This window comes from Pseudorca crassidens, chromosome 4 (assembly GCF_039906515.1).
Source record: "Pseudorca crassidens isolate mPseCra1 chromosome 4, mPseCra1.hap1, whole genome shotgun sequence".
In the NCBI taxonomy this organism is placed as follows: domain Eukaryota; kingdom Metazoa; phylum Chordata; class Mammalia; order Artiodactyla; family Delphinidae; genus Pseudorca; species Pseudorca crassidens.
Window position 1 is genome coordinate 36,375,798 of NC_090299.1, and position 25,098 is coordinate 36,400,895.

At 42.9% G+C, this 25,098-nt stretch overlaps 1 protein-coding gene across 5 annotated transcripts in view; it reads left to right on the forward strand.

The window, feature by feature from the left end:
- Window positions 1–25,098, forward strand: part of EVC2 (EvC ciliary complex subunit 2) — a 141,107-nt gene that overhangs the window by 33,611 nt on the left and 82,398 nt on the right. For 4 of the 5 annotated variants that reach the window (XM_067735496.1, XM_067735493.1, XM_067735492.1 and 1 more), the window contains 3 exons: window positions 7,150–7,284; window positions 10,107–10,246; window positions 18,658–18,705. In XM_067735496.1, coding sequence (XP_067591597.1) covers window positions 7,150–7,284; window positions 10,107–10,246; window positions 18,658–18,705 — 323 coding nt within the window. The remainder of the gene's footprint in view (window positions 1–7,149; window positions 7,285–10,106; window positions 10,247–18,657; window positions 18,706–25,098) is intronic. The other variant, XM_067735494.1, reaches the window with a different exon arrangement.

Sequence of the window (25,098 nt, forward strand, 5' to 3'; positions counted from 1 at the left end):
CTTGCTTCTTCCCGGCTTCAAGTGGCTCCTGGAAATGCTTCCTTGGTTGTAGCTACATCACTCCAATCTCTGCCTCCATGGTCACGTAGTCTTTTCTCTGTGTGTGTCTGTCTCCAAATCTCCCTCTCCTTATAAGGATACAGTCACTGGATTTAGGACCCACCCTAATCCAGTATGACCTCATCTTAACTTGACTATGTGTGCAAAGACCTCATTTCCAAATGAGGTCACACGCATAGGTACTGAGGGTTAAGATTTCAGCATAGCTTTTTGGAGGACACAGTTCACCCCCCTACATGCATCTAGCCCAGGGAGTGGCATATTGTAGGTGATCAAATGTCATTCATTCCCTTACCTCTCCATTCTTCTCCCTAAGGCTGTAAAATTAGAAGTGTTTGCCTTCTGTCAGTAGCGAACTTTGAAGACAAATCGCTGATCTATAGCCTTTTGTTCTCTTTAGACACAGATGTTTTGTCTCCTTTCCATCAGTATTTTAATGTAACCTGTTTGCACTGCTTTTCATAGTTACCCAGTTTATTGATTTTCTTCTTATCTGATAGGTTCACAAATCAGAGCTTAGAAGGCTATTTCCAGTGCAAATGGAGAACTTGTGTTTCAATTAGGTGCTAATGAAAATGTAAGATTTAGAATCAGGATGTTTGAGTCTGAAAACAGAATTGGCTTCCTGACCACCTCTGATAACAGCCTCTATGGACAGAGGCTGATTCATCATAGGTGAGTCATATGTGGCAACACACTTTGATTCAGGTTCCAGTAATTGTCTGGACCGAAGCTCCTGTTCCCAACCTAACTTGGCTTTGACTGTTTGGAAGGTCAGGTTGGCTTTGTTGGTCTGTCAGAAAAATTTAACCTTAACTACAGTGTGCATTGTGACCACAGTAATGAGGAATGGGTTAGTTGTCTTCCAGCTCTACGTAATGCATTAAATGTTCCCGTAATCTGCAGCCACTTTTTTACTGAAGTATAGTTGATTTACAATGTTGCGTAAGTTTCAGGTGTACAGAAAAGTGATTCAGTTATACGTATATATATTCTTATTCATATTCTTTTCCTTTGTAAGTTATTAAAAAATATTGAGTATGGTTCCCTGTGCTATACAGTAAGATCTTGTTGGTTATTTTACATATAGTAGTGTATATATGTTAATCCCAAACTCTTAATTTATCCCTCCTCCCAACCTGTCCCCTTTGGTAACCATGAGTTTGTTTCCTATGTCTGTGGGTTTATTTCTATTTTGTATATAAGTTCATTTATATCATATTTTTAGATTCCACATATAAGTGATATCTTAGGATATTTGTCTTTCTGTCTGGTTTAATTCACTTAGTATGATCATCTCTAGGTCCATCCATGTTGCTGCAAATGGTATTATTTCATTCTTTTTTATGGCTGAGTAATATTCCATTGTATATATGTACCATGTCTTCTTCATCCACTCATCTGTTGATGGATATTTAGGTTGCTTCCATGTCTTGACTATTATAAATAGTGCTGCAATGAACATTGGGGCCTGCAACCATTTTGAATTAAACTTGTCACAGGTTGGCTTCTCTGGAAGCAGATGCCAAGACAGAGTTGGGGTATAACATGGTAACCAGTGTGCAGAAAAGTTGACATAGCTGGCCTGAGACTGCTATCCTTAGAAAGCCCTACTTACAAGGTTAGCCCTTGGCTGGCATCTGGGAACTTGGATTTCAGGATGATTCTCACCATTTACTGAATTATGGGTGGCTCACCCACCTAAACTGTTTTTATAAAGAATATATTTTATGTTGAACACCTCATTTCCGTCTGGAGTCTGGGATTTTGGTACATGCCAGGCAGAGGGTGCCTAAGTGACTAGTCCTGAATAAAAACCCTGGATACCGAGTCTCAAATGAGCTTCACTGGTGGACAGCGTTTATGCTCATTGCTGCAGGAATTAAGTGTGCCCTTTGTAGCTCCACTGAGAGAGGACCTTAGAAGCTTGCTCCTGGTTTCCCCGGACTTTGCCCCACATGCCTTTTCCTTTTGCTGAGTTTTCTTTGTATCCTTTCACTGTAATCATAGCTGTGAGAATGATTATATGCTGAGTACTTTGTGATTATATATGAGTCTTAGTGAATCATCTAACCTGGGGGTGGTCGTGGGGCTCCCCCAACACAATCAGATCACCTGCGAAGGGGAGGAGGAGGAAGCAGGTTTGGGCAGAGAAAGAAGTCAAGTGTGATCCAGGCTGACAAAGCTTCACCTTGCAGAGAGCTGTGGGGCAAGTGTTGTCACCTGTCTGAGCGTACCTCATCAGGCTAAATGGCTGGCCATTATGCCTCTGCCTTGTTCTGTTACCAGATGTCGGCATGACCTAGGTGAGGTGGCTCTCTGCAGCTGATCTAGACCATGAAGTGGGAGGTCTACTGACCACACTGCCCATAGCTGGACACCTAGTCCTTCCCTGAAGGGAGATCTGGGTGGTGCATCTCCTTGTCTACCAAACTTACCTTTAGAACTCATTATTATCATTTTTTGTCTCCTGATTATACAAGTAATACATGCCCATTATAGAAAACACAGAAACATAAAGAGAAAATTCATCAAGTAATTACGCTCAACAAAATCCTGGAATATTTTCTTCAAAGGTTCCATATGTATATGGGTGTATATGTATTATTTTAATGTAATTGGAATTTTTATGTATATACAGCTTTGTGTCTTCTTTTAAAATATTATGCTAGCATATAGACATTTTTTATATTACTAAAAATTCAGCACGCAGAAGTCAGTTGCTTTTATATACATACACAATGAACAATCCAAAAAGGAAATTAAGAAAACAATTTAATTTACAGTAGCATCAAAAAGAATAAAACACTTAGGAATAAGCTTAACCAAGAGGTAAAAGACTTGTACACTGAAAGCTACAAAACACTGCCAAGAGAAAATTAAAGACCAGTAAGTGGAAAATCATCCCTTGTCCATAGACTGGAAGACTTCATATTGCTATGATCTACAGATGCAGTGCAATCTCTGTCAAAATTCCAATGACACTTTTTTTGTAGAAATAGAAAGAAAACCCATCCTAACATTCATATGAAATCTCAAAGGAACCCAAATAGCCAAGACAATCTTGAAAAAGAACAAAGTTAGAAGTCTCACGCTTCCTGATTTCAAAACTTATTACAGAGCTGCAATAATCAAAGCAGTGTGGTAATGTCATGAAGACAGACATAAAGACCAATGAAAAGAATAGAGAGCCCAGGAAAAAAAAAACCCTCACATCTATAATAAAATGATTTTCAACAAGAGTGCCAAGACTATTCTGTGGGGAAAGGATAGTCATTTCAGTAAATGATGTTGGGGAAACTGGATATCCAAAATAAAGTTGGGGTCCAAAATAAAGTTGGACCCCTACCTTATACCATGTACAAAAATTAACTCATTAATTTTTGTTAATTTTGTTAATTTTGTTAATTTTAATCAAAGACTTAAATGTAAGACCTAAAACTATAAAGCTCTTAGAAGCAAACATGTGGGAAAGCTTCATAACATTGCATTTGGCACTGATTTATTGGATATGACCCAAGAGCACAGGTAACAAAAGAAAAAAAAAAACAGATAAATTGGACTACACCAAAATTAATAACTTCTGTGCACCAAAGGACACAATCAACAGAGTGAAGGGCAGCTCACAGAATGGGGGGAAGTATTTGCAAATCATTTATATGATAAAAGGTTAATATCTATACCACATAAAGAAATCCTACGTCTTAGTCTGGGCCGCTATAACAAAGTGTCATAGACTGAATGGCTTATCCAACCCACATTTATTTCTCACAGTTCTTTAGGCTGGGAAGTTCAAGGTCAAAGTAGATATGCCAGTAGATATGGTATCTGCTGAGAACCCATTTCCTGGTTTGTAGATGGCCATCTTCTCATTGAATCCGCCTTTGGCAGAGAGCAGAAAGAGCTCTGGTCCATTTGTCTCTTTATAAGGACACCATTTACCTCCCAAAGGCCCCATCTCCTAATACCATCACAAGGGCGGTTAGAATTTCAACATATGAATTTTGGGAATAACACACAAACATTCAGTCCCTAATGTCCTACAATTCAATAACAATAATAACCAAACAACCAGATTAAAAAATTGGTAAGAGACTTGAATAGGCATTTCTCCAAAGAAGATATACAAACTGTTTCATTTTTTTAAAGTTAGACAAAGGTAGCTAACTGAATATAACCATTGAAATTGGGAGAAAGTGTAGGGAGGGTTATTTGTAGGTAACAATCCTTCAAAATTTGGGGGTAAAAATTCGTGAGCTAAAATCCACATCTGTCGTAGCAGGAATTCATAAGTAATGTTGACATATCAAGGAATAAAGATGTCTGCATAATTTTTAGAGTATTTAAGTTAACTAACCATTCTGGTTCACTAAACCATAGAAACTGAAACCAGTATCTCTTTAAGATAGTTGCCTCTGGGAAGTGGGGTTAGAAGAGGATGCAGAAGGACACACAGGATATTTGCTTCTCTTTTTAAACCCTTGGTTTCTGTTAAACACCTTTTTTCCCCTAGCAGGCATGCATTATTCTGCTTCTCAAAACTTGTAAAATGACTGCATGATTGGCCGTTATGGATAGAATAACTCATAGAAGCTTAAAATATTTAACCCTTCTTTGTGTTGTGCAGCATTTAGGATACGTCCCATTTGTGTTATTTTATATGATGTTCTTAAAAGCAGCCTTATATATAAATAAATCTTCATGCATATTTCTGGATCAAACCAACCTGTGTATAAGCTTTTATGCCTATTTTTATATTATCTCCTGAGGAGTGAATCCTGGATATGAAATCACTAGGTTAAAGGGGTGAACATTTTAAAGCCCCTTGTTATGGACACAGACATTTTTTCCCTTTCATTTTTGAGTATAGACATTTTTGGTGAGAGCACTCCAAAGGATGGAAGTATCATAAAAATCTTAGTCTCTTTTTGTCCAGGCCTGTTTTCGAGGTCACGTTCTGAAGAAATGACTGGGTAACGGTCACCACGTAGCATCTCCCTTTCTGTACCAGTAGAGTGGCCTTGGGTCACCCAACCCACAAAGGAAGGCAGGGCCAGAATCACTTACATTTAGTCAGTGAGTGCCATGGGTTAGGCCCTCTTCTAGTGACTTCATTGGACTCTGTTCATGTCTCATGTTTAATCCTCAGTACAACCTTTGGAAGGCTCTTGTCTCTGTCTTACAAGGGAAGAGCAAAGGCAAGGAGAGATGAAGTTACTTGCCCCAATGCCACACGGCCAGTAAGTAGCAGAGATGGGTCCCACACCCAGGGGTCTGAGTCTAGAGCCCAAACTTCACTCTCTGTGCTGTTACAGGCCCTTATCTGTGAGAAGCAAGTAGGCTGGGTCAGCCCCGGTCAGTGTCCACAGGAAGAGTGTAATCACACGAGGGGAGAACGCATCAGCATCTTCTTAGTTTCTAGCATATTGCCTGGTACACAGGGGACACCCAGTACCTATTTGTCGACTAAATAGATAAGCCAAACTTTACACCAAACTCCTCTACATTATTATTTTGTTTAATCTTCATGCTGTGAGGTATTTTTATCCCCATGTTACAGATGAGAGAACTGAGGTTTCCAGAGGTCAAGTCACTTGCCCAAAGTATAGAGCTGTTTCGATAGAGGAGGCATTGTAATTCAGGCCTGTAGGATTTTTTTTTTTTTTTTTTTTTTGACTGTGTTGGGTCTTCATTGCTGCACGTGGGCTTTCTCTAGTTGCAGCGAGCGGAGGCTACTCTTGGTTGCGGTGTGCGGGTTTCTCGTTGCGGTGGCTTCTCTCTTGTTGCAGAGCACGGGCTCTAGGCTGCTGGCTAGAGTAGTTGTGGCACGTGGGCGCAGTCGTTGTGGCTCGCGGGCTCTAGAGCGCAGGCTCAGTAGTTGTGGCGCACGGGCTTAGTTGCTCCACGGCATGTGGGATCTTCCCGGACCGGGGCTCAAACCCGTGTCCCCTGCATTGGCAGGCAGATTCCTATCCACTGCGCCACCAGGGATGCCCCAGGCCTGTAGGATTTGAAACCAGAGCTGTTTTTATTTTGCTCAGAGTGTCTTTGGGAGAATTCAAGAAGTTAATTCTTGTGAAACCCTTAGCCTAGGGGTTCTCAAAGGGTGGGAGCTTCCCCTGGGAGCTTGCTAGAAATGCCTCTTCTCGGTTCCTGCCCTAGGTCTAGTGACTCAGAATCCCCGAGGGAGGGGCCCAGCAATTTGTTTGCACAGACCCTGCAGGTGATTCTGATGTGAGCTCTGACGTAGGAGGAGCACAGCCTTAGCCCCAAGCCTGCCCCATGCTGAGTGCAGCAGCAGCTGCTGCTGTCTTTGGCATCACGTTCTAGATCCCAAAGAAATGGTGGAGGGAGGGGAGGAATGTGGGGTGTCTAGAACTTACTGCTTCTCACAGTTGTTATTTGGTGCCAGCCCCTTCTGGCCCATCAGTGGACTCACACTGGTCCCAGGATGTCGCTGACTGGAGCCCGGAGGAAGCCTTTGAGGAGGGAGAAGTACACTGGGCACATTAAGTGACGCTCACGTGAACTCTCGAGCTCCCCCTGGCGGGTCATTTACTGGACTGCCTAGCAGCTGGTCTGCCTCCCGCTGTGTGATGCCTCCCCAGCCACGTGCATCCTCCAGGGTGATCCTGAAGTCCAGAGTGGGCTGCACCCCTAATGGGACGTGTTCCCAGGGCGGGGAGAGCGGACAGCTTTGAGGGAAGTTGAGGGCACCCTGGATTCTTCCTCTGCCCTCTGCAAAATTCTGCCCAACTCAAAACATTTCACAGATCCTTAGTGCTGCCTTAGGTTTGTTACATATTTGATTTGAGAATTTAACATTCCTGAGCACCTGTGATGTGCCAGGCTTGGGGTGGTTGGTCCTACTGTGTGCAAGCCTCCATGCTCAGCTCCTTGAAGTGCTTGCCCCGTTTAACTTGGGTCCAGCAATGATCTCAAGGCAACCAGCTAATAGGTGGCAGAGCTCGGTCTAAACCCAGGTCGGTTTCACTAACTCTGCGCTTGTTCTGCTTTAACGCAGTTGTAACTTGACTTGAAAAATGTAAAGTGCGGCCACAAACAAATCTCTCTCTCTTATCCCCATAGGTTCTACCAAACCACGGCCTCCACGCAGCAGGGTTCTTCGTGGCCTTCATCCTCTCCCTGGTGCTGACCTGGGCTGTGCTTTTCTTCATGGTTCGATATCAGTGTCTGAAGGGAAGCATGCTTACCAGACATCAGGTGGGAGTTCATGTGCATCCTCTCCCTGGAGGGTAGTTGGTTGGTGGTAGATGTGAGGTTGAAGTTTATCCTTCAGTTCAGTCAGTCTCAACTCTGTATCGATGTCGGGACCCCCAGGGAACCGTGAGGCATGCTCATTCCCAGGCCCTCCTGCACAGACTCTGACTGCTTTGTCCCGGGAGCCATGCCCAATCATTAGTAGTTTTTAAAAGCTCCCTGGATGATTCTAACAAACGACCAGGATTGGGAACCCCTGCAGTCTGACTGAATAACTGAGTGCCCACCTGTATGGCCAGCTGTGCACTCATGCCACACCCTGACTCAGGTCCTGGTCTACACTTCCCTCTGAAAAGTCTTTGAAGACTTACTTTGTTTGACCTCAGGGTGAAGCCCAGATGCCTTAGCATGGCTTATAAAGAACGTCCCCTGTGGTCCAGCTTCACACCTCAACTTCCGGCTCTACCCAATGACTGCTGAGCTCTCCACACTCACCTGGATGCCTTTATAATCTCTCTCCGCTCTTCAGTGAGCAGAACTCTGACGCATCCTTTAAGACTCATCTCGGGCCTTGCCTCTCCTTGGAAGTCATCCCTGGCCACTTCCTGGCTAAGTTGGGGACTCTCTCTCTGGGTTCCTGCACTAGCTTTTGGACCCCACCCAGCATTTATCCCCACCTGTGAACTCCTCAATCTCTGTTTTCCTGTCTTGGTCTGGGTTCCCACAGAAGCACATCCTGAGACTAGGACCCAAATGCAAACAGTTTATATGGGAAGTGATCCCAGGAAGTAATGGTAGGAGGTGGGGAAGTGAGGCGGGAAGGGAAGGCAGTCAGTCAAGCTTCCACTGTGGGCACCTGGGGCTTTATCCCACCCAGGATAAAGCCTGAGGGGAGAAGGAGCCAGGGTATTTAGCCATCAAATCCCATTGGTCATTGGTTGACGACAAGGGGGTGAGGGGGCAGGACAAAGGGTAACATTATTTCCCTGGCATAGGCTCTGAAAGCCAGCAGGAGCCTTCAGGGGAGGAAGCAGCATAGGTGTTGGCCGGTGGACCTTGGGCTAAAAGGCACTGAACGGCAAGGGCGAGGGGACATGCATGAAGCATGGATGCTGGCTGCTGTAATCCCCATTGCCTTGTACAGAGCCTGGCGCTTAGAAGGCACTCAGTAAACGTGTGAAGGAATGAATGAGCCCCCAGCCAGAGGATGGGCAGACAGAGGAAGGAAAGCAGGGCACAGTCCTAGGGTGAGAAGGCACTGCTGGGACTGAGCACCCTGGTAGGTTGTTTGTTCCTTCAGGGCCATGGAGGCTGCAGCTGCTGTGACTCTGTCACCCAGAGGTCCAGCAGCTTGAAAGGAACATCGATCATCTTTCTCCCTCACCGTACAGTGAGGAAACTGAGGCCCGTGAAGCTCAACAACCTGCTTCACGTGGCCGAGTGTAGGCTGGACCTGGCTTCCGAGGACCACCCTGCCGCCCTCTCTGGAGGCTGGCAGTCCTGTGCCATTGTTCATTTTGTTTCTGCTTCCTGGAGAAGAGAGTTGTTATTTCAAAGTGAGGTCAGCCCACAGTCTCCTTGGCAGGCAGAAGTGAGGAAAAGAAAAATGGCCCATCTAAAAAGACATTCCACTTACTCTCCAAAAAAGACATTCCACTTACTCTCCCAAAGCTGTTATCAATCACAGAACAGAACTCACCCTGCTACTTCGATGAAGGAGCAGGATTCATTTCTTGGAGATTAAAGGCTGATTGTTACAACCGCGGGAGGAAAGCACAGTGTGAATTTGACTTAAGATCTGAAGCCTCTTATAGAATTTTTTTTTTCCCGGCATCACAAAACGATCTCTCTTCACATTAAAAAAATTTTTTTCCATCGTGGTAGTAACCAAGGAGACAACATGCTGTAAACAGACGGCAGCCTTTAGAGTTAGATAGACTTTGGGTCAAAAACCAAGCAGGCTCTTTATGAGCTGTGTGAACTCAGATAATGTCATTTCATCTCTCTGAGCTGCAGTTCCATATACGTGAAGTGGGGGCATCAACACTCACTTGGTGTGACGGTTTCATGGTATGACACATACAGGCACAGGGACAGGAATTCTTAAATGTTATAATTATCATGCATTTCTACAGAAATAATGATAGTGAGCAAAACAGATATATCATCTACCCAATCGGAGGGTGAGCTTAATTATCTCTGATGTCACTTCCATGTGACAACTCTATAGTATGATTAGAAACCAGCCAGATCCATGATGTTGACGTCCATCTGCCAACTGTAATTTTCCTCTGCATGATGGTGATGATGATGGTGATGGTGATGATGTTGGTGATAATGGTGATGATGATGATGGGGATGGTAATGATGATGGTGATGGTGATGATGTTGGTGGTGATGATGATGGTGATGGTGATGATGTTGGTGATAATGGTGATGATGATGGTGATGGTGATGATGATGGGGATGGTGACGATGTTGGTGATAATGGTGATGATGATGATGGGGATGGTGATGATGATGGTGGTGATGATGATGGTGAAGTATTTTTATTACATCTTTATAGTTATAAAGGTCTTTCCATCCATTGCTCTGCTTTATCCACACAACAAGCCTGTGCAGGGCTACCAGAATTATTATCCCACTTCTTTGATGAGAAAATGAGGCTCAAGGAAGTGCAATGTCTTGCCTGAGTCTTACCAGCTCACAAGTGGGTGGGGCCAGCTAGGTTCTCTGACTGCAGATCCCCACCTACCCTCATGACTTTTCCAGCTTGTGACGTTCACAAGGCCTCCTCAATTGTGGTTTCTGAAATTCTCCTGAAGGTTCAGCATCACGAGAGCAAGCTGGAGCGCTCCCAGTTCACCTCAGCTGATGGTATGAATGAAGATCTCATGCTAAATGACCAAATGATAGACATTCTGTCTTCAGAGGACCCCGGGAGCATGCTTCAAGCCTTAGAAGAGTAAGAATTCTAAGTCACATTATACTTCCATGGATATGATGAATGTTTTACCTATAGCAGCATGAGAGCAAACACTGAGTGTATTTCATTCATTAATTCATCCTATTAATCATTAATTTGTCATTCAGTAGTCATAATTGAACAACTGCCATGCCCTGAACACTGTGCTTGGTATTTGAGAAAAGAGATAAGACATAGGTTGAGCTGTGAGGCAGTCTGACCTAGTGGGAAGACAAACACAGAAACAGAAGTGACCATAAAAGTTTGATGAGTACCATGCTAAGATCGGGGCTAGCTGAGCCCAGGAGAAAAAGTAATTACCTCTGAGCAGGCCATGGAGATGCTTCCCAGAGGAAGAGATATTTTAACTAATTTTTGAAGCACGGGCAGAAGTTTTTCAAGTAGATGAAGGGAGGAGAGGATTTTCAGGCAGAGGAAAGACAGGACAGATGCCAAGATAGGAAGTGACCAAGATGTGTACATTTGGTGAAGTGTAAGGAGCTCAGTATGATTGATGTGTGGACTGGAGTATTGAGCAGTGTATTGAAGGAGAGGAAGTAACACCTTGAGAGAGAGGCCAGACCAGGTGATGTGATTGTTAGCTAAACTGAATTCAGTTCTTTTTATTTTTTATTTTATTTAAAATTTTTGTCTATTTATCTATCTATAATTTACTTTTAAGGACAGGACCTGAGTATCTTTATTTTATTTTATTACTTATTGAGGTAACGTTGGTTTATAACATTATATATTTCACGTGTACAACATTAAATATTTCTACTTCTGTATACCCTGCAGTATGTTCACCACCAAAAATTTAGTCTTCATCCATCACCATACAGTTGATCCCCTTTACCCATTTTGCCCTCCCCCACCATTCCTCTGTGGTAACCACTGTTCTGATCTCTGTATATACATGTTTGATTTTGTTCATTTATTTTGTGTTTTTGTTTGTTTATTTTCTATATTCCACATATGACTGAAATCATATGATATTTTCTTTCTCCACCTGACTTATTTCACTTACATAATACCCTCAAGGTCCATCTATGTTGTTGCAAATGGCAAGATTTCATCTTTTTATGGCTGAGTAATATTCCATACACATATCACATCTTTATCCATTCATCTGTTAATGGGCACTTAGGTTGCTTCCATATTTTGGCAGTTGTAGTGATGCAGTGAGCATAGGAGTGAATGTATTTTTTTCAAATTAATGTTTTCATATTCTTTGGATAAATACCCAGAAGTGGGATAGCTGGATTATATAGTGGTTCTGTTCTTATTTTTTTTGAGGAATCTCGATACTGTTTTCCATAATGGCTGCACCAATTTACATTCCCACCAACACTTGTTATTTCTTGCCTTTTTGATAATAGTCATTCCAACAGGTGTGAGGTGATATCGCATTGTGGTTTTAATTTGCATTTCCCTAATAATTCGTGCTATTGTTTTCATGTGCCTGTTGGCCATCTGTATGTCTTCTTTGAAAAAATGTCTATTCAGCTCCACCCATTTTTCAATTGGGTTGTTTTGTTGTTGAGTTGTATCTGTTCTTCATATATTTTGGATATTACTACTTATCAGATATATTGTTTACAAATATCTTCTCCCATCCGGTAGGTTGTCTTTTGGTTTTGCTGATAGTTTCGTTTCCTTTGCTGTGCAGAATCTTTTTAGTTTGATGTAGTCCCATTTGTTTATTTTTGCTTTAGATTCCTTTGCCTGAGGAGACATATCTGGAAAGATATTGTTAAGACCCATGACCAAGATCATACCACCTATGTTTTCTTCTAGGAGTTTTATGGTTTCAGGTTTTACATTTAAGTCTTCAATCCATTTTGAATTGACTTTGGTGTATGATATGGGATAGTGATCTAGTTTCATTTTTTTTTTGCATGTGGTTGTCCAGCTTTCCCAACACCATTTATTGAAGAGACTGTCCTTCATCCATTGTATGTTCTTTGCTTCTTTGTTGTAAATTAATTGTCCATATATGCATGGGTTTATTTCTGGGCTGTCAATTCTGTTCCATTGATCTATGTATCTGTTTTTGTGCCAGTACCACACCATTTTGATTACTATGGCTTTGTAATATAGTTTGAAATCAGGGCGTGTGATACCTCCAGCTTTGTTCTTTTTTCTCAGGATTGCTTTGGCTATTCAGGGTCTTTTGTGGTTCCACATAGATTTTAGAATTTTTGTTCTATTTCCGTGTAAAATGTCCTTGAGATTTTGACAGAGATTGCATTGAATCTGTGGATTACTTTAGGTAATATGGATGCTTTAACAATGTCATTCTTCCAATCCACTAGCATGGAATATCTTTCCATTTATTTGTGCCTCCTTCAGTTTCTTTCAACAGTGTTTTATAAGTTTCAGTGTACATATTTTCAGTTCTTTGGTTAAATTTATCCTTAGTTATTTTATATTTTTTGCTGTGATTGTAAATGGGATTTTTTTTCTTAATTTCTCTTTCTGGTAGCTCATTGTTAGCATATAGAAATGCAACAGATTTTTGTATGTTGATTTTGTACCCTGAAATTTTATGTGTTTGTTTATTATTTCTTTTAGTTTTTTGGTGGAGTCTTTAGGGTTTTCTATGTATAAAATTAGGTCATCTGCAAATAGTGACAGCTTTACTTCTTTCTTTCCAATTTGGATAACTTTAGTTTTTTTCTTCCCTAATTATTCTGGCTAGGACTTCCAATACTGTGTGAAATAATTTCTCCCTTTAGGTCTGTTAATAATTTTTATATATTTTGGTGCTCCTATGTTAGGTGCATATACATTAATAACTGTTATGTCTTCTTAGTGAATTTTCCCCTTTATAATTATATACTGTTCATTTTTGTCTCTTGTTACCTTTTGGGCTTGAAGTCTATTTTGTCTGATATGAGTATGGCTACACCCCCTTTTTTGGCTGTCATTTGCTTGAAGTATCATCTTCCATCCCTTCACTTTGAACATGTGTTTGTCTTTAGAGCTGAGATGGGTCTCCTGGAGGTAGCATGTAGTTGGGTCTTGTCTTTTAATCCATCCAACCACTCCATGTCTTTTGATGGGTGAATTCAGACCATTTACATTTAAGGTTATTATTGATAGATGAGGACTTAGTACTGCCATTTTACCTTTTGTTTCTGGTTGCTCTGTCTCTCCACTGTTTTCTTTCCCCCTATGTTTCTGTCTGCCATTTTGATTTGGTGGTTTTCTCTGATGTTTTTCTCAGTTTCCTCTTTTTATTTTTCATGTCTCTGCCCTAGATTTATGTTTTGTGGTTTGTGTAATACTTTTCATAGATAAAATAGTCCTTTTTATGCTGATGGCATCTTATCTTCGTTCAACTCTATGGGTTCCATCTTTTTCCTCTTCCCCTTTTATGTTTTTGTTTTCTCAAATTATCCATTTTTATGTTGTGAGTTACCAAACTGAAGTAGTTATCATTATTTTTTCTGCTTTTTCCCCCTCCTTTAACCTTTATGCTATGATAAAATACTGTAAAACCTATTCTGGGAAAGAGTAACAATTTTCTGATTCTGTTTATCACCTTACTCAAACCTTGGGGTACTTTGCCTTTTTGTTTCTGATCAAAGGGCTCCTTTCAACATTTCTTGTAAGACAGGTCTAGTGGTGATGAACTCCCTCAGCTGTTGTTGTCTGGGAAAACCTTTATTTCTCCTTCATATCTGAATGATAACTTTGCTGGATAGAATATTATTGGGTGACAGTTTTTATCTTTCAGTATTTTGAGAATGTCATTCTGCTCCCTCCTGGCCCATAAAGCTTCTGTGGAGAAATCTGGTGATAGCCTAATGGTGATTCCTTTGTAGGAACCTTTTTCTCTGGCTGCCTTTAAAATTCTTTCCTTGTCATTGACTTTTGACAATTTTAGTATAGTGTGTCTTGGAGAGGGTCTTTTTGCCTTGAGGTAATTAGGTGTTCTCTTAGCTTCACAGACTTGTTTATCCAGTTCCTTTCCCAACTTTGTGAATTCTCAGTTATCATTTCTTTAAATAAACTCTCTGTTCTTTTCTCCCTCTCTTCCCTGGAATACTCATTACCTTAATGTTACCCTTCCTAAATGAGTTGAATAGCTCTCATAGAATTTCCCTGTTTTTTTAACATCTGATTTCTCTTTCCTCTTCTACTTGTATCTTTCTAGATTTCTATTTTTGAGCTCACTAATTCTCTCCTCCATATGGGCTGCTCTATTTCCAAAACATTCTAATGCATTATTTACCTTGTTTATGAGTTCTTCAGCTCTAGAATTTCTGTTTGATTCTTGTTTTGAGTTTCAATTTCTTTGGTAAAGCATTCCTTCTATTCATTCATTTTATTTCTCAGCCCATTGAGCTGCTTTTCTGAGTTTTCTTATAGCTCACTGAGTTTCTTCATGACAGCTATTTTGACTTCTTTATATGTTAGATCCCGGTATTCCGTGACTTTAAGTTTGGTTTCTGGAGATTGTCATTTTCTTTTTGTGGTGCAGTGTTACTGTGGTTCTTCATGGTGCTTGATGAGTTGTTCCCCTGCCAGTGCATCTGAAGTAGCAAACACCTTTGTGCTTGATTCTGAGCTGCCTCTAGTTAGATCTGAGAGTTGGCACTTTTCATCCTCCACTGCTTCTGTCAGAGGTGTGGCTCCATGTCTTCCTTATCATTTCTTGTGTCTCCGGGTTTGTGGGTGCCTTGCTGTTGCCACGGTCACTGGCATTGCTACCTGCGGCACCAGGAGGAAAGGCTTTTCTGCCGCGTCTGGGAATCCTTGAGTTGCAGGCTCTGCCACCACAAGGGGTAGTGGAGGGGAGCTGGATTCATACAGGCACCTCTGCCTTGTCCAGTGTTGCACAGTTCATGAGCTCTGCTGCTGGGGGCTAGGGGGTTGAGGGGTCAGAGTCATGGGTGCCTCAGTGGCTGGAGGGACGGGGTCCCAGACCCCACTGCCACTGCTGCCCACTTACCTATGGCCATGGGCGCTGCTGCGGCCAGGATGTCAGTCTTGTGTGCTTCTTCCCCCTGCTGCTACTGGGATCTCTGGGGCTGTGGGTTCATCTGCCATGGCTTGGGGGGCCAGGACTGCAGGCACCAGTCCTGCTGTTCCCCCAGTTCTGCCCGCTCTGTGTGTTCCAGTCTGCTCACCTTTAGATGTACAAATGTGTGGAATTCTCTGGCATCCTGTCGGGCAGAGGCACCTTTGTTGCATTGTGGGTGCTTTACTGGTTACTGATTGAAGGGGAGACAAAGAGAGTGTCTCACTCCACCATGATGCTGATGTCCTCCAGTCCACCCATTTATTTTTATTTATTTAACAAATACTTATAATGTTCTATGTATGAGTAATAGAACGTAGAGCCAGACATGGTTCTAAGAACTTTGCAAATATGTATAATCCTCTCAACAACCCTAGGAAGCAGGCATTGATGTTTTTACCATCTTACAGGTGAGGACTTAAGGTTAAAAAGCTTGCCCTAGGGCACACACTAGTAAATGAGAGGGGCAGGTTTCAAACCCACTTGCTGTGGCTCCAAGGTACATGCCCTTAATCAGGGTGCTGCACTGACCACGATTTCTCCTGGCCAGGCAATGGACACAGTCTGCTGGCTGACTGTAACTCAGTAAGTTTCATCAATTTGGCCTTTCCTTTTTTTACTTCACAGATATTGGCAGGTGACTTCTTTATATGTTCCCTTTTTTCAGTTGTTGCTAAGATTCTCAGTCTTATCTTTTATTTCCTGAAGATACTAAGTATAATTATTAAGTCTCTGTCTGAAAACTTCATTATCTTTACCCCTGTCCTGTGTCTATTACCTCTTGTTCCTCTTAGTTTATGATCCTATTTTCCTGTCTCCTTGTATGCCTAGGTAGTTTTGATTGTGTGCCAGACATTGTAAATGAAAATGGAGAAGACAGTTTGAGGACTAGGATGATGTTATCTTCCTCCAGGCAACTAAGGGTTTTATTATGGATTACCTCAATCTCATCAGAAATTGAGTTCATTCGAAGCTGGGCTTCATTTCCTCCAAGGGCTGATCTGTTTCAGGTGTCCTTTACTACTAAGGTATGAATACTAAACAAAAGGCTAAGGGATTTTATCATGGTGACATCTCCTCAGCAGTCTTTGGACTCCAGTTTTCATCATCAGAAATTCTGCTCAGCTTTTCAGCCCCTGGGCTGCCTCTTCTAGAGCCACAAGATGCTCTTAGGAACACAGTGACCCCAAATATGGGACTGCCATCTCTGAGCTTCCTTATTCTCCTAGATCTTAGCCTCATATTTACTCACTGCCTTGTTAGCTCTCAGATGCTTTCAAACAGATTTTGTTTTTTTCCAACTTTTCTAACTGTTTTCAGTGGGATAGTTTGTCAAAATTACCTAGACCGCCGTTAGTAGGAACAGAATCCTTCTTTGTGTAAATCATACTCTCCACAATGAACCAGATACAGTCCCTGTTATCAGTGGCAGCCTAGGAGGGAGATTGATGTGGAAACAGACAAAGCTCAAAATAGCATAGAGCAATAGGACTATTGAGTGCATTGGTTAAGACCATGGTCCCTGGAGTTAAGTCAGGTTTAAATCTGGGCTGTATCCCCATGTGGCCTTGGTTTACTTGCTTAAGTGATGGCTTAGGATGGAGAAGAGGAGCTGGGTCACAGAGACCTCTGGATGTCAGGGCTCCATAGTAGGCATTGGAGACCCAGGCAATGGTTTATTAACACGGGTAGATTTTGTTTTAAAAGACTACTCTGAATGCAGATGGCCAATGGCTTAGAGGGGAGAGTGAGGGAGACTTTGCGGGAGATGTTGAGGTGTGATGTCGGGTGGGAACGGTAGACTTGAGGAGGAGAGGGTCAAGTGAGAAGAGCTTACAGAACTGGGTAACTCGTTGTTACCTTACTGTGTGTGTATGCACAGGGTGGGTGCAGTTTGGACATTGAAGGGGAGGGAACATTTTTGGATGACTCCCCAGGGTTCTGGGTTTTGTTTGTTAGTTTATTTATGTATTTGTGTTTGAGGCGGGGGGGACCACCCAACGGTTCCAGATGCTCAGTAGATCCAGAGGCTGCAGAAGTGTCCAGGAGATTGGAGGAAGGAGAGGGGTTCACTTTCAGGACAGTAGTTAGATGCTGAATCTGGGGCAGAGGTCTTTGGAAGATCTATGTATGCCAAATATACCATCTGAAGAGATTGGATTCTCATTTGGTTTTATCAGCTTTTTATTTTTTCTTTCTTTGCTTTCTTGTTCATTTTTGACTGCTGATTATTAATACTGGGACCATGTGGGAACTCTTCAAACTGGATTCCATGTACAGCAACCTTTTTCTGAGTCTAGAGTCAAGAGGCATAGCTTCATCTGCCCATTTTCCACTGGGGAGTAATTTCTATGAATTTTGAGTCATTACCATACTGATAAGTTATAATGCCTTATATTCTTGTATAATAACTCATATTTGGGTAGTGTATAAACATGTACAGTCTCTCTCCCAGGCCTTAGTTAATTTGGTCCTCATCCTGATGCTCTTTAGGGCATCTTATTTTTAGTAGTTGATAGTTGAAGAACCTGATGCATGGCTAAGTAAAGAGGTTTATCCATAGTCACACATCTAGTAAGTGACAGAACAGGTCTCGAGCTCTCTCAGAATTTAATATTGAGCACATGATACTTTACAAATATTCCCTGAGCCTCAGTTTCCTCATCTGTCATCTGGAGAAACCATAACCTGCTGCCCTGGGATACTGTGAAGTGTACTGATATGAAAGATACATGATGGTAGAGTTTTCACTGCAATGTTGCCTCTAAGCCTGGATCTCAGTTAAAGGGAGATTAGCAGATGCTGAAGAGAAATGTTCAAGATGATCAGCACTTTCTTGAGTCTTTCTCAAGAACATTGCAGATAGAACCGAAAATGGAAGAGCTTGTCACCGAACCAAACTCCCCTGTTTGCAGTAAAGCCAATCTGCTGACACCTGCTTGTGGTGAAGGAAAGTATAGCTTGATTGCAGGGCGCCAAGCAAGGAGTTCAGGGCAGCTGGAGCTTAAAACCCCGAACTCCCGGGTAGGTTTCATCAAAGAATTCTTTAACTTTTATTTTATTGAAGTATAGTTGATTTACAGTGTTGTGTTAATTTCTACTGTACATCAGAGTGATTCAGTTATACATAAATACATTCTTTTCCATATTCTTTTTCATTATGGTTTATCGCTAGATACTGAATATAGTTCCCTGTGCTATACAGTAGGACCTTGTTGTTCATCCATTCTATATATAATAGTTTTCAGCAAAGCATTTTAAAAAATTTTTATTGGAGTATAGTTGCTTCACAATGTTGTATTAGTTTCTGCTGTACAGCAATGTGAATCAGTTATACATATATATATATATCCATTCTTATTTAGATTTCCTTCCCCCTTAGGTCACCACAGGGCACTGAGTCCATCAGCAAGGCATTTTTAAAGGCCAGGTGAGAGAGGAGTGTCCCAGGGTATGTGATCAGCTCCTGCACTGTTCTCTGATTGGTTGATGGTGAGGTAACAGGGTGGAGTCACAAGAGTTAACGTTATCAGTCCTCAGGCACCAGTAGGTGGGGGGGGGGGGGGCTACATGCTCAAGTAGTTTATTTCTTCCATTTGGTAGGCGTTTTAGCATCTGTAAAACAGCTCAAGAAATGTGCATCCGATACTGTTTTCTAGGTCCTTCGGAGAGGAGCTACAGCAGAGGATATGGGGGAGGGGTCTGTCCCAGGAAGGCCCCATAGGGTCCTGCTCTGTTACAAGCTCAGAGGCAAAACTGAGCATCTGTGTGATCCTCTCTCCATGGAACCTGATGGTGAATAGACATGGACCCAAGATAGAATCAGAAACAGCGAGTGTGGCCTCCTCGTCTATAGAGGGACCGCTTATCGGCCCGAGAGGAGAACTCTGTTGCGTCTGACTCACAGCACTTTGTGGGCTGAGGGTATTCTAAGCAGAGAGGGGCTTTCCTCCCGCTTGAAAGGCAGCTCCTTCCCAGCTGAGTGAGTGCCTCGGTGCAGGGCCAGGCCATCAGCTTCGTGAGTGCTGGGCTGACCTGGCACCCAGCTGGGAACTGGGCCTGTTAATCCATTGCTGGGTGTCATGGTCGTGCAGCCATTCAGTTGTGAGCCTTCATTTTAGCTGAATTCCCTCATCAGAATGCCAAGGGCGACAAATTAAAATCCTCCACACTGTCTGAGAGAGCAGAGGGAGGACAGGCAGTGGGGAGAAGGAGGGTGGTTATGGCAGTGATTCGTAAATATCTCTAATTATATTAAGTGGTACGAGCAGGTGATTATCAATGTATTTTGTAACTAAAAGTCTGTTTTCTTCCAAAACTTGAAAATGAGTAGAGTAAAATGATTTGGCTTGTGTGATCAGCACTTAGATGTTTCATTTTGCGAGTAGATCAGACTCTGTCACCTTCTGACCTAATTAATGAAGCCAAATCCAGTTTTTGTACGCTGACACCAAATTAAATCTTGGAGACAGAGTTGTGGGTGAAGTAGAAAAGAATAGCTTTATTTCTTTGCCAGGCAAAGGGGGCCACAGTGGGATATTGCCCTCAAAACTGTGTGTGCCAACCTGGAGCGGGTAGGGAGAAGTTTTATAGTAATAGTTCAAACAGGGCGTGTTCAGCTCGTGGACATTCTTCTGATTGGTTGGTGGTGAGGTAAGCGGGAGTCAGCATCACCAACCTTCTGGTTCCAACCGGCCTGGGGTCTACGGGCTTGTGGGCAGCACACAGTTAATTTCTCCCACCTGGTGGGGGTCTCAGTATCTGCAGAACTGTTATGTGTATCCCTTGAGGGGGAACCGGCACCCTGCCCCAAGGCTGCACTATTTCTTGACTGTTCCTCCCTTGTCTAGTATCCTCTCCTTTCCCTAATTAACATCTGTTTGAACCTGCCCTTTGGTACCCAGGGAAGGTCATAGAGGCTGAATGAAACCTATTTCCTGTGATCAAGAAATGGGGGACACAGAAAGGCTTTTTGCCCAGGAGCACCATAGGGTCTTGCTCGGTGTCATTAGTACTATAAAATAGGAAAGTATTGATCATCCCGGTTTTGTTTTAGATTCAAGACGTGTTAGCCTATGAAAAGCTAACACTAAATATAGGGATAAAGTCTTCCTTTATCCCTATATTTTATGAGATTATTCTCAGCTGCTGCAATTTGCTGATCCTGGTGTGTGAATGCAATAGGGATATTGGGGTTCACCAAGATTTTATTCTTGTAAATTACTTAGTAGCTCTGGACTTTTATATTTATTTCTTCTTGGGAACTGATCTTATTTTGTCTGAGGAGTGTTTAACATTGATTATCAAGCATGACCTGAAAATCCTCACCTAGAGAACTAAATTTTCTCCTCGCTTCCTCTCCCATCTCTCTGCCCTCCCTCCCCATCCTGACACTCAATATTTACTGCATGCCAGGTCTGTTTAAAGCACTGTGGTTGGACGCTCATTTTGGGACCTGGTGATTATTTTAAAAATCGTAACATTGCCAATTACTTTTAATCTTTCCATCTTGATTTATGTCAGGCGTAGAAACTCCCAGAAAGAAAAATGTCACTCAGAATGTCAGGGGATTAATATGCATGGGAATCTGTGATAGTCTCCCCACTAAAAATAGAGTTTTTCTCCAGCAAATCATTTATCCCATTTGTAATTCTTACCTGAGGTTTAGCTGGGATTCTAAATAGGCCTGTGATTTGATTGCCACCTCATTTCCGAGACCCATCAGAGCCATAACTTTGCCCTATATTGCTGATTTATTTTTGACAAAGAGCATTTCCTTGGTTTGCTTTGTTGTTTATCTTTTACATTGTTTATTCATAGGCTGCCTCCTACACAGAGCATTTGAGGAAGGAATATTTCCTTTGATATTAATCAGGCTCCCCAGCTATGGTTATAATGGAGGTGGCTCAGCCCCAGTCATGCTGGGACAGGAGAAAGGAGGAAATGACCACGACTTGCTGGTCCTGGAAGCTTCTGGAAGCATAGTGTGCCCACAGGGTTTTAGCTCCAGCCTTGCTCTGGCTCTGACCACCACCAAGCATCTCACACCCATGCCCTTACTTCATCCTCATAGCAACTCTAACAAAGGAAGCTGACGTTCGGGAAGGTTTATTGGTTTTGCCTGAGGTCACACAAGTGGTGATAGATTTTGTCCAGGCCTGAGTGCTTTCAAATCCACCGTTCTATTGACAGAACAGCTTTTTAAAGACTGAGCTTAGGTTTTTCTAGAGAGGCAAAGAAAAATAGGAGTAGCTAGTAAGTCCAGGTCTGCGTTTATTTCCTTTGTTATTAAAAGGAAGCTTACTGTTATCTTTCGATGCTACCGACATTACCTTCTAAACTGCCTCAGAATCATGTTTTGTACTGAAATCGAGCAAGACCCTGTGGGGCTCCTGGCACAGAAGTCTTTATGTCCCATTTCTTGACTCTAACCTCCATGACCTTCCCTGAGCTCCAAAGGGCAGATTCGAACAGTTGCTAATCCACAAAGGGAAGGGATGCGAAGACAAGGGAGGGGCAGCCAAGAAACAGTAGTGCAGCCTTGGGGCAGGGTCCTGGTTCCAACTCAAGGGATACACATAGCAGTGCCTTTAAGCTCTTTAAGATGTCCACGTTCTTCATAGGAGAAGGACCACCTGAGGCTACATTAAAGGAACCAGAGAAGCTCATCGAGAAGATTACCTGAGACCAGATTAGAGGTGCAGGCCAAGCATACATCCTAATCTTATCAGCAACCCCACCCTTGAACCGTTGCTATAAAACTCCCCATCAAATCCTCTTGGGTTGGGACACATAGTTTTCAAGATCAGGGACCTGCAAATCCTCCTGGGTTGGGACACATAGTTTTCAAGGTCAGGGACCTGCAGTGTTCCCCTTTGCCTGGCAAAACAATAAAGCTATTCTTTTCTACTTCACCCAAAACTCTGTTTCCAAGACTTGATTCGACACCTGTGCTGAGAGGCTGAGCTTTTGGCATCAGTACCAAGTGGGTGTTCAGAGTATTTGTAAAACTGAGGTTTTTAAACATGTGTCTAGGCATACCTGGGAGATACTGCAGGTTCTGTTCCAGGCCACCGCGGTAAAGCGAGTTCCATGAATTTTTTGGTTTCCCAGTGCGTGTAAAAGTTATGTTTACATTATACTGTAGTCTATTAAATGTACAATAGCATTATGTCTAAGAAAACAATGCACATACCTTAATTTAAAAATACTTTATTGCCAATACAACAGGTCAATAAATTGGAGACGAGGTGTTGAGGCAAGGAGCATGACTTTATTCGGAAAACCGGCAAACCGAGATGATGGTGGACTAGGGTCCCCCAAAAAACCATTTCGTAGGGGTCTGGATGCCAGTTTCTTTTACAGAATCAGAGAGGGAGGTAAAGTAAAAGGGCAGAATAGAGAGGGAGAGGTGGAGAGGAAGTAAAGTAAAAAGGGCCATCAGTCTTGCAAAACATCTCCTGGAATGGCCAGCCTAGGGGAGTGGGGAGGGGATGTGTTAATTTCTTCTTTCTTGCAGCCATCCACAGGTGGGTAGGGTTCCCTGAAGCAGGCCATTATGTATGATTATAATAACAAAAGCAACAAAAAGCAAAGGCTAAAGTCAAAGAAAAGGATCCAACGTGGAGTCAAAATTGGCTCTTCCCTGTTACAGGTTATTAATTGGCCTCATTTCAATATTGTTGTGTCTCAGGGAATAAGGAGGACGGAAGAGAGGGAGAGATGAGGGAATGGCCAGTTTGTGGAGCAGTCAGAACACACATGGTATTGGTTAAGTTTGCCATCTTGTATGGGCACTGTTCATGGCGCCCCAAAACAATTACAATAGTATCATCAGAGATCACTGATCACAGGTCACCTTAACAAACATAATGATGAAAAAATCGGACATATTGTGAGAATGCCAAAATGCGACACAGAGACAGGAAGTGAGCAAATGACGTTAGAAAAATAGCACCGACAGACTTGCTCAGCACAGGGTTGCCACAAACCTTCAATTTGTAAAAAATACTGTAGCTGTGAAGTTCAGTAAAGCAGAGCCCAATAAAACAAGGTCTGCCGGCATTGAGTAGTTTTTTATGTACCAACCATATGATGCTTTTTACAATCACTGTTGGTTAATTTGATGGCAAAGATTAGAAGGTGCAAGGCTACTCAAACTAGAACCCCTAGGATGTAGGTCTGTCCGATGTCCATCCTACAGGTTCCATATATACTTGTGGAATTGAGGAATGATGAGGGAGACTCAGCAGGACCTGATGATGGATTGAGAATGGGGTTTGAGGGAGAAGGAGCCATCAAGGATGATGCCGAAGTTTCAGCCTGACAAACTGGGAGAATGTGGTGCTATTTCCTAAGATGAGGAAGGAGAGGGCAGGATTGCATTTTGAGGAAAAGATTGGAAGTCAGTTTTGGACATGGTGACTGAAAGATGCCTTTGAGACACCCAGATGGAGGTGTCAGGTGGGCAGTCAGCTGTGTAGGTCTGTTATTGGCTGAAAGTCTGGATGGAGGTGCTAGGTAGAGATGGGGGTTCATGGGGGAACTTATGGGAGAGGACAGGGAAGGAAGGGAACCAGGACGATCCCCTAAGGAATGCCAGCATTTAGAAGTGAGAAAAGTAAGAGGAACCCAGGAGAACAAGGAGGTCTGGAAAGTCAAGAGAAAAGGGGTCCTAGAAAAAAGGGGTGACTGACCATGTCTGATATTGCCTGGAGTTCAGTCAAGTGTCTTGCTTTCAGCTACTGGGATACCATTGAAGATCAGAGCAGCTCTCGGGGAGAGGCAGGGGCAGAAAACCAGAACAGAGTGAGTAGAATGCTGACAAGAAGTATGGGCAGCTCCTTCAAGGTGCTTTGCTATGAAGGGGAGCAGAGAAACGGAGCCGAAGCTTAAGGAGAACATGGGCCCATGAGAGGGAAATGCTTAAAGCACTCTGGGTGGATGCAGAGACAGCTGAAGGTTGGTTGTAGAGCCCAGGGTTTAGGAACTCAGGCTGAGAAACCAGGCCTCCTGGTTGGGGTCCGAGTTTTGCCACTTGCCGTTGTGTGACTCTGGTTGCCTTTTCTATAAAATGGGGATAACTGTGCCTGCCTCAGAGAGTGCTGGGACAGTGGCTGGTCCCCTGCTCTGCACAGAAAGGGCTTTTCCAGGTGAGCAGGAGAGGGACGAGGAGAGTGTGGTATTCTCCTGTGGCTGCTTTAACAAAGCACTATAAACGATGGCTTCAAGCAGCAGAAACTTATTGTCCCACAGTTCTGGAGACCGGAAATCCAAGGTCGGTTTCACCGGGCTGAAGTCAAGGTGTTGAAGGGTTGCATTCCCTGCAGATAATCCTGGGGAGAGTCATTCCTGCCTCTTCCAGCATCAGGGGGCAGCCAGCAGTCCTTCACTTGTGGCTGTATCACTCCAATCTCTCCCCCACGTGGCCTCCTCCTCTTCAGTATGTATCCAATCCCTCTGCCTCTTCCTAGGAAGACACTCGTGATTGGATTGAGGGCTCACCAGATAATCCAGGGTGGTCTCCCCAGTCGTGATTATTCACTTACATCTGCAAAGATCCTTTTTTCAAATAAGGCCACATTTACAGATTCCAGGGATTAGGACCCGATATCTTTGGGTGGCCATTATTCCAGCAAATGATCATGAAATCTCAAAAGAATGAGGACGGGAGTGGAGACTTGAGGGGTCTCATGAAGAAGTGAGAGGAGGGGGTCTGTGGGTTGGGGGTTTCAACATTGTTTCTGGAATGTTCCTGAGGGTTCTCTTCAGACAAGCATTGTTGGAAACGGTCTTCTCTCTATTAAGAAGTAGTTGGTCCAGG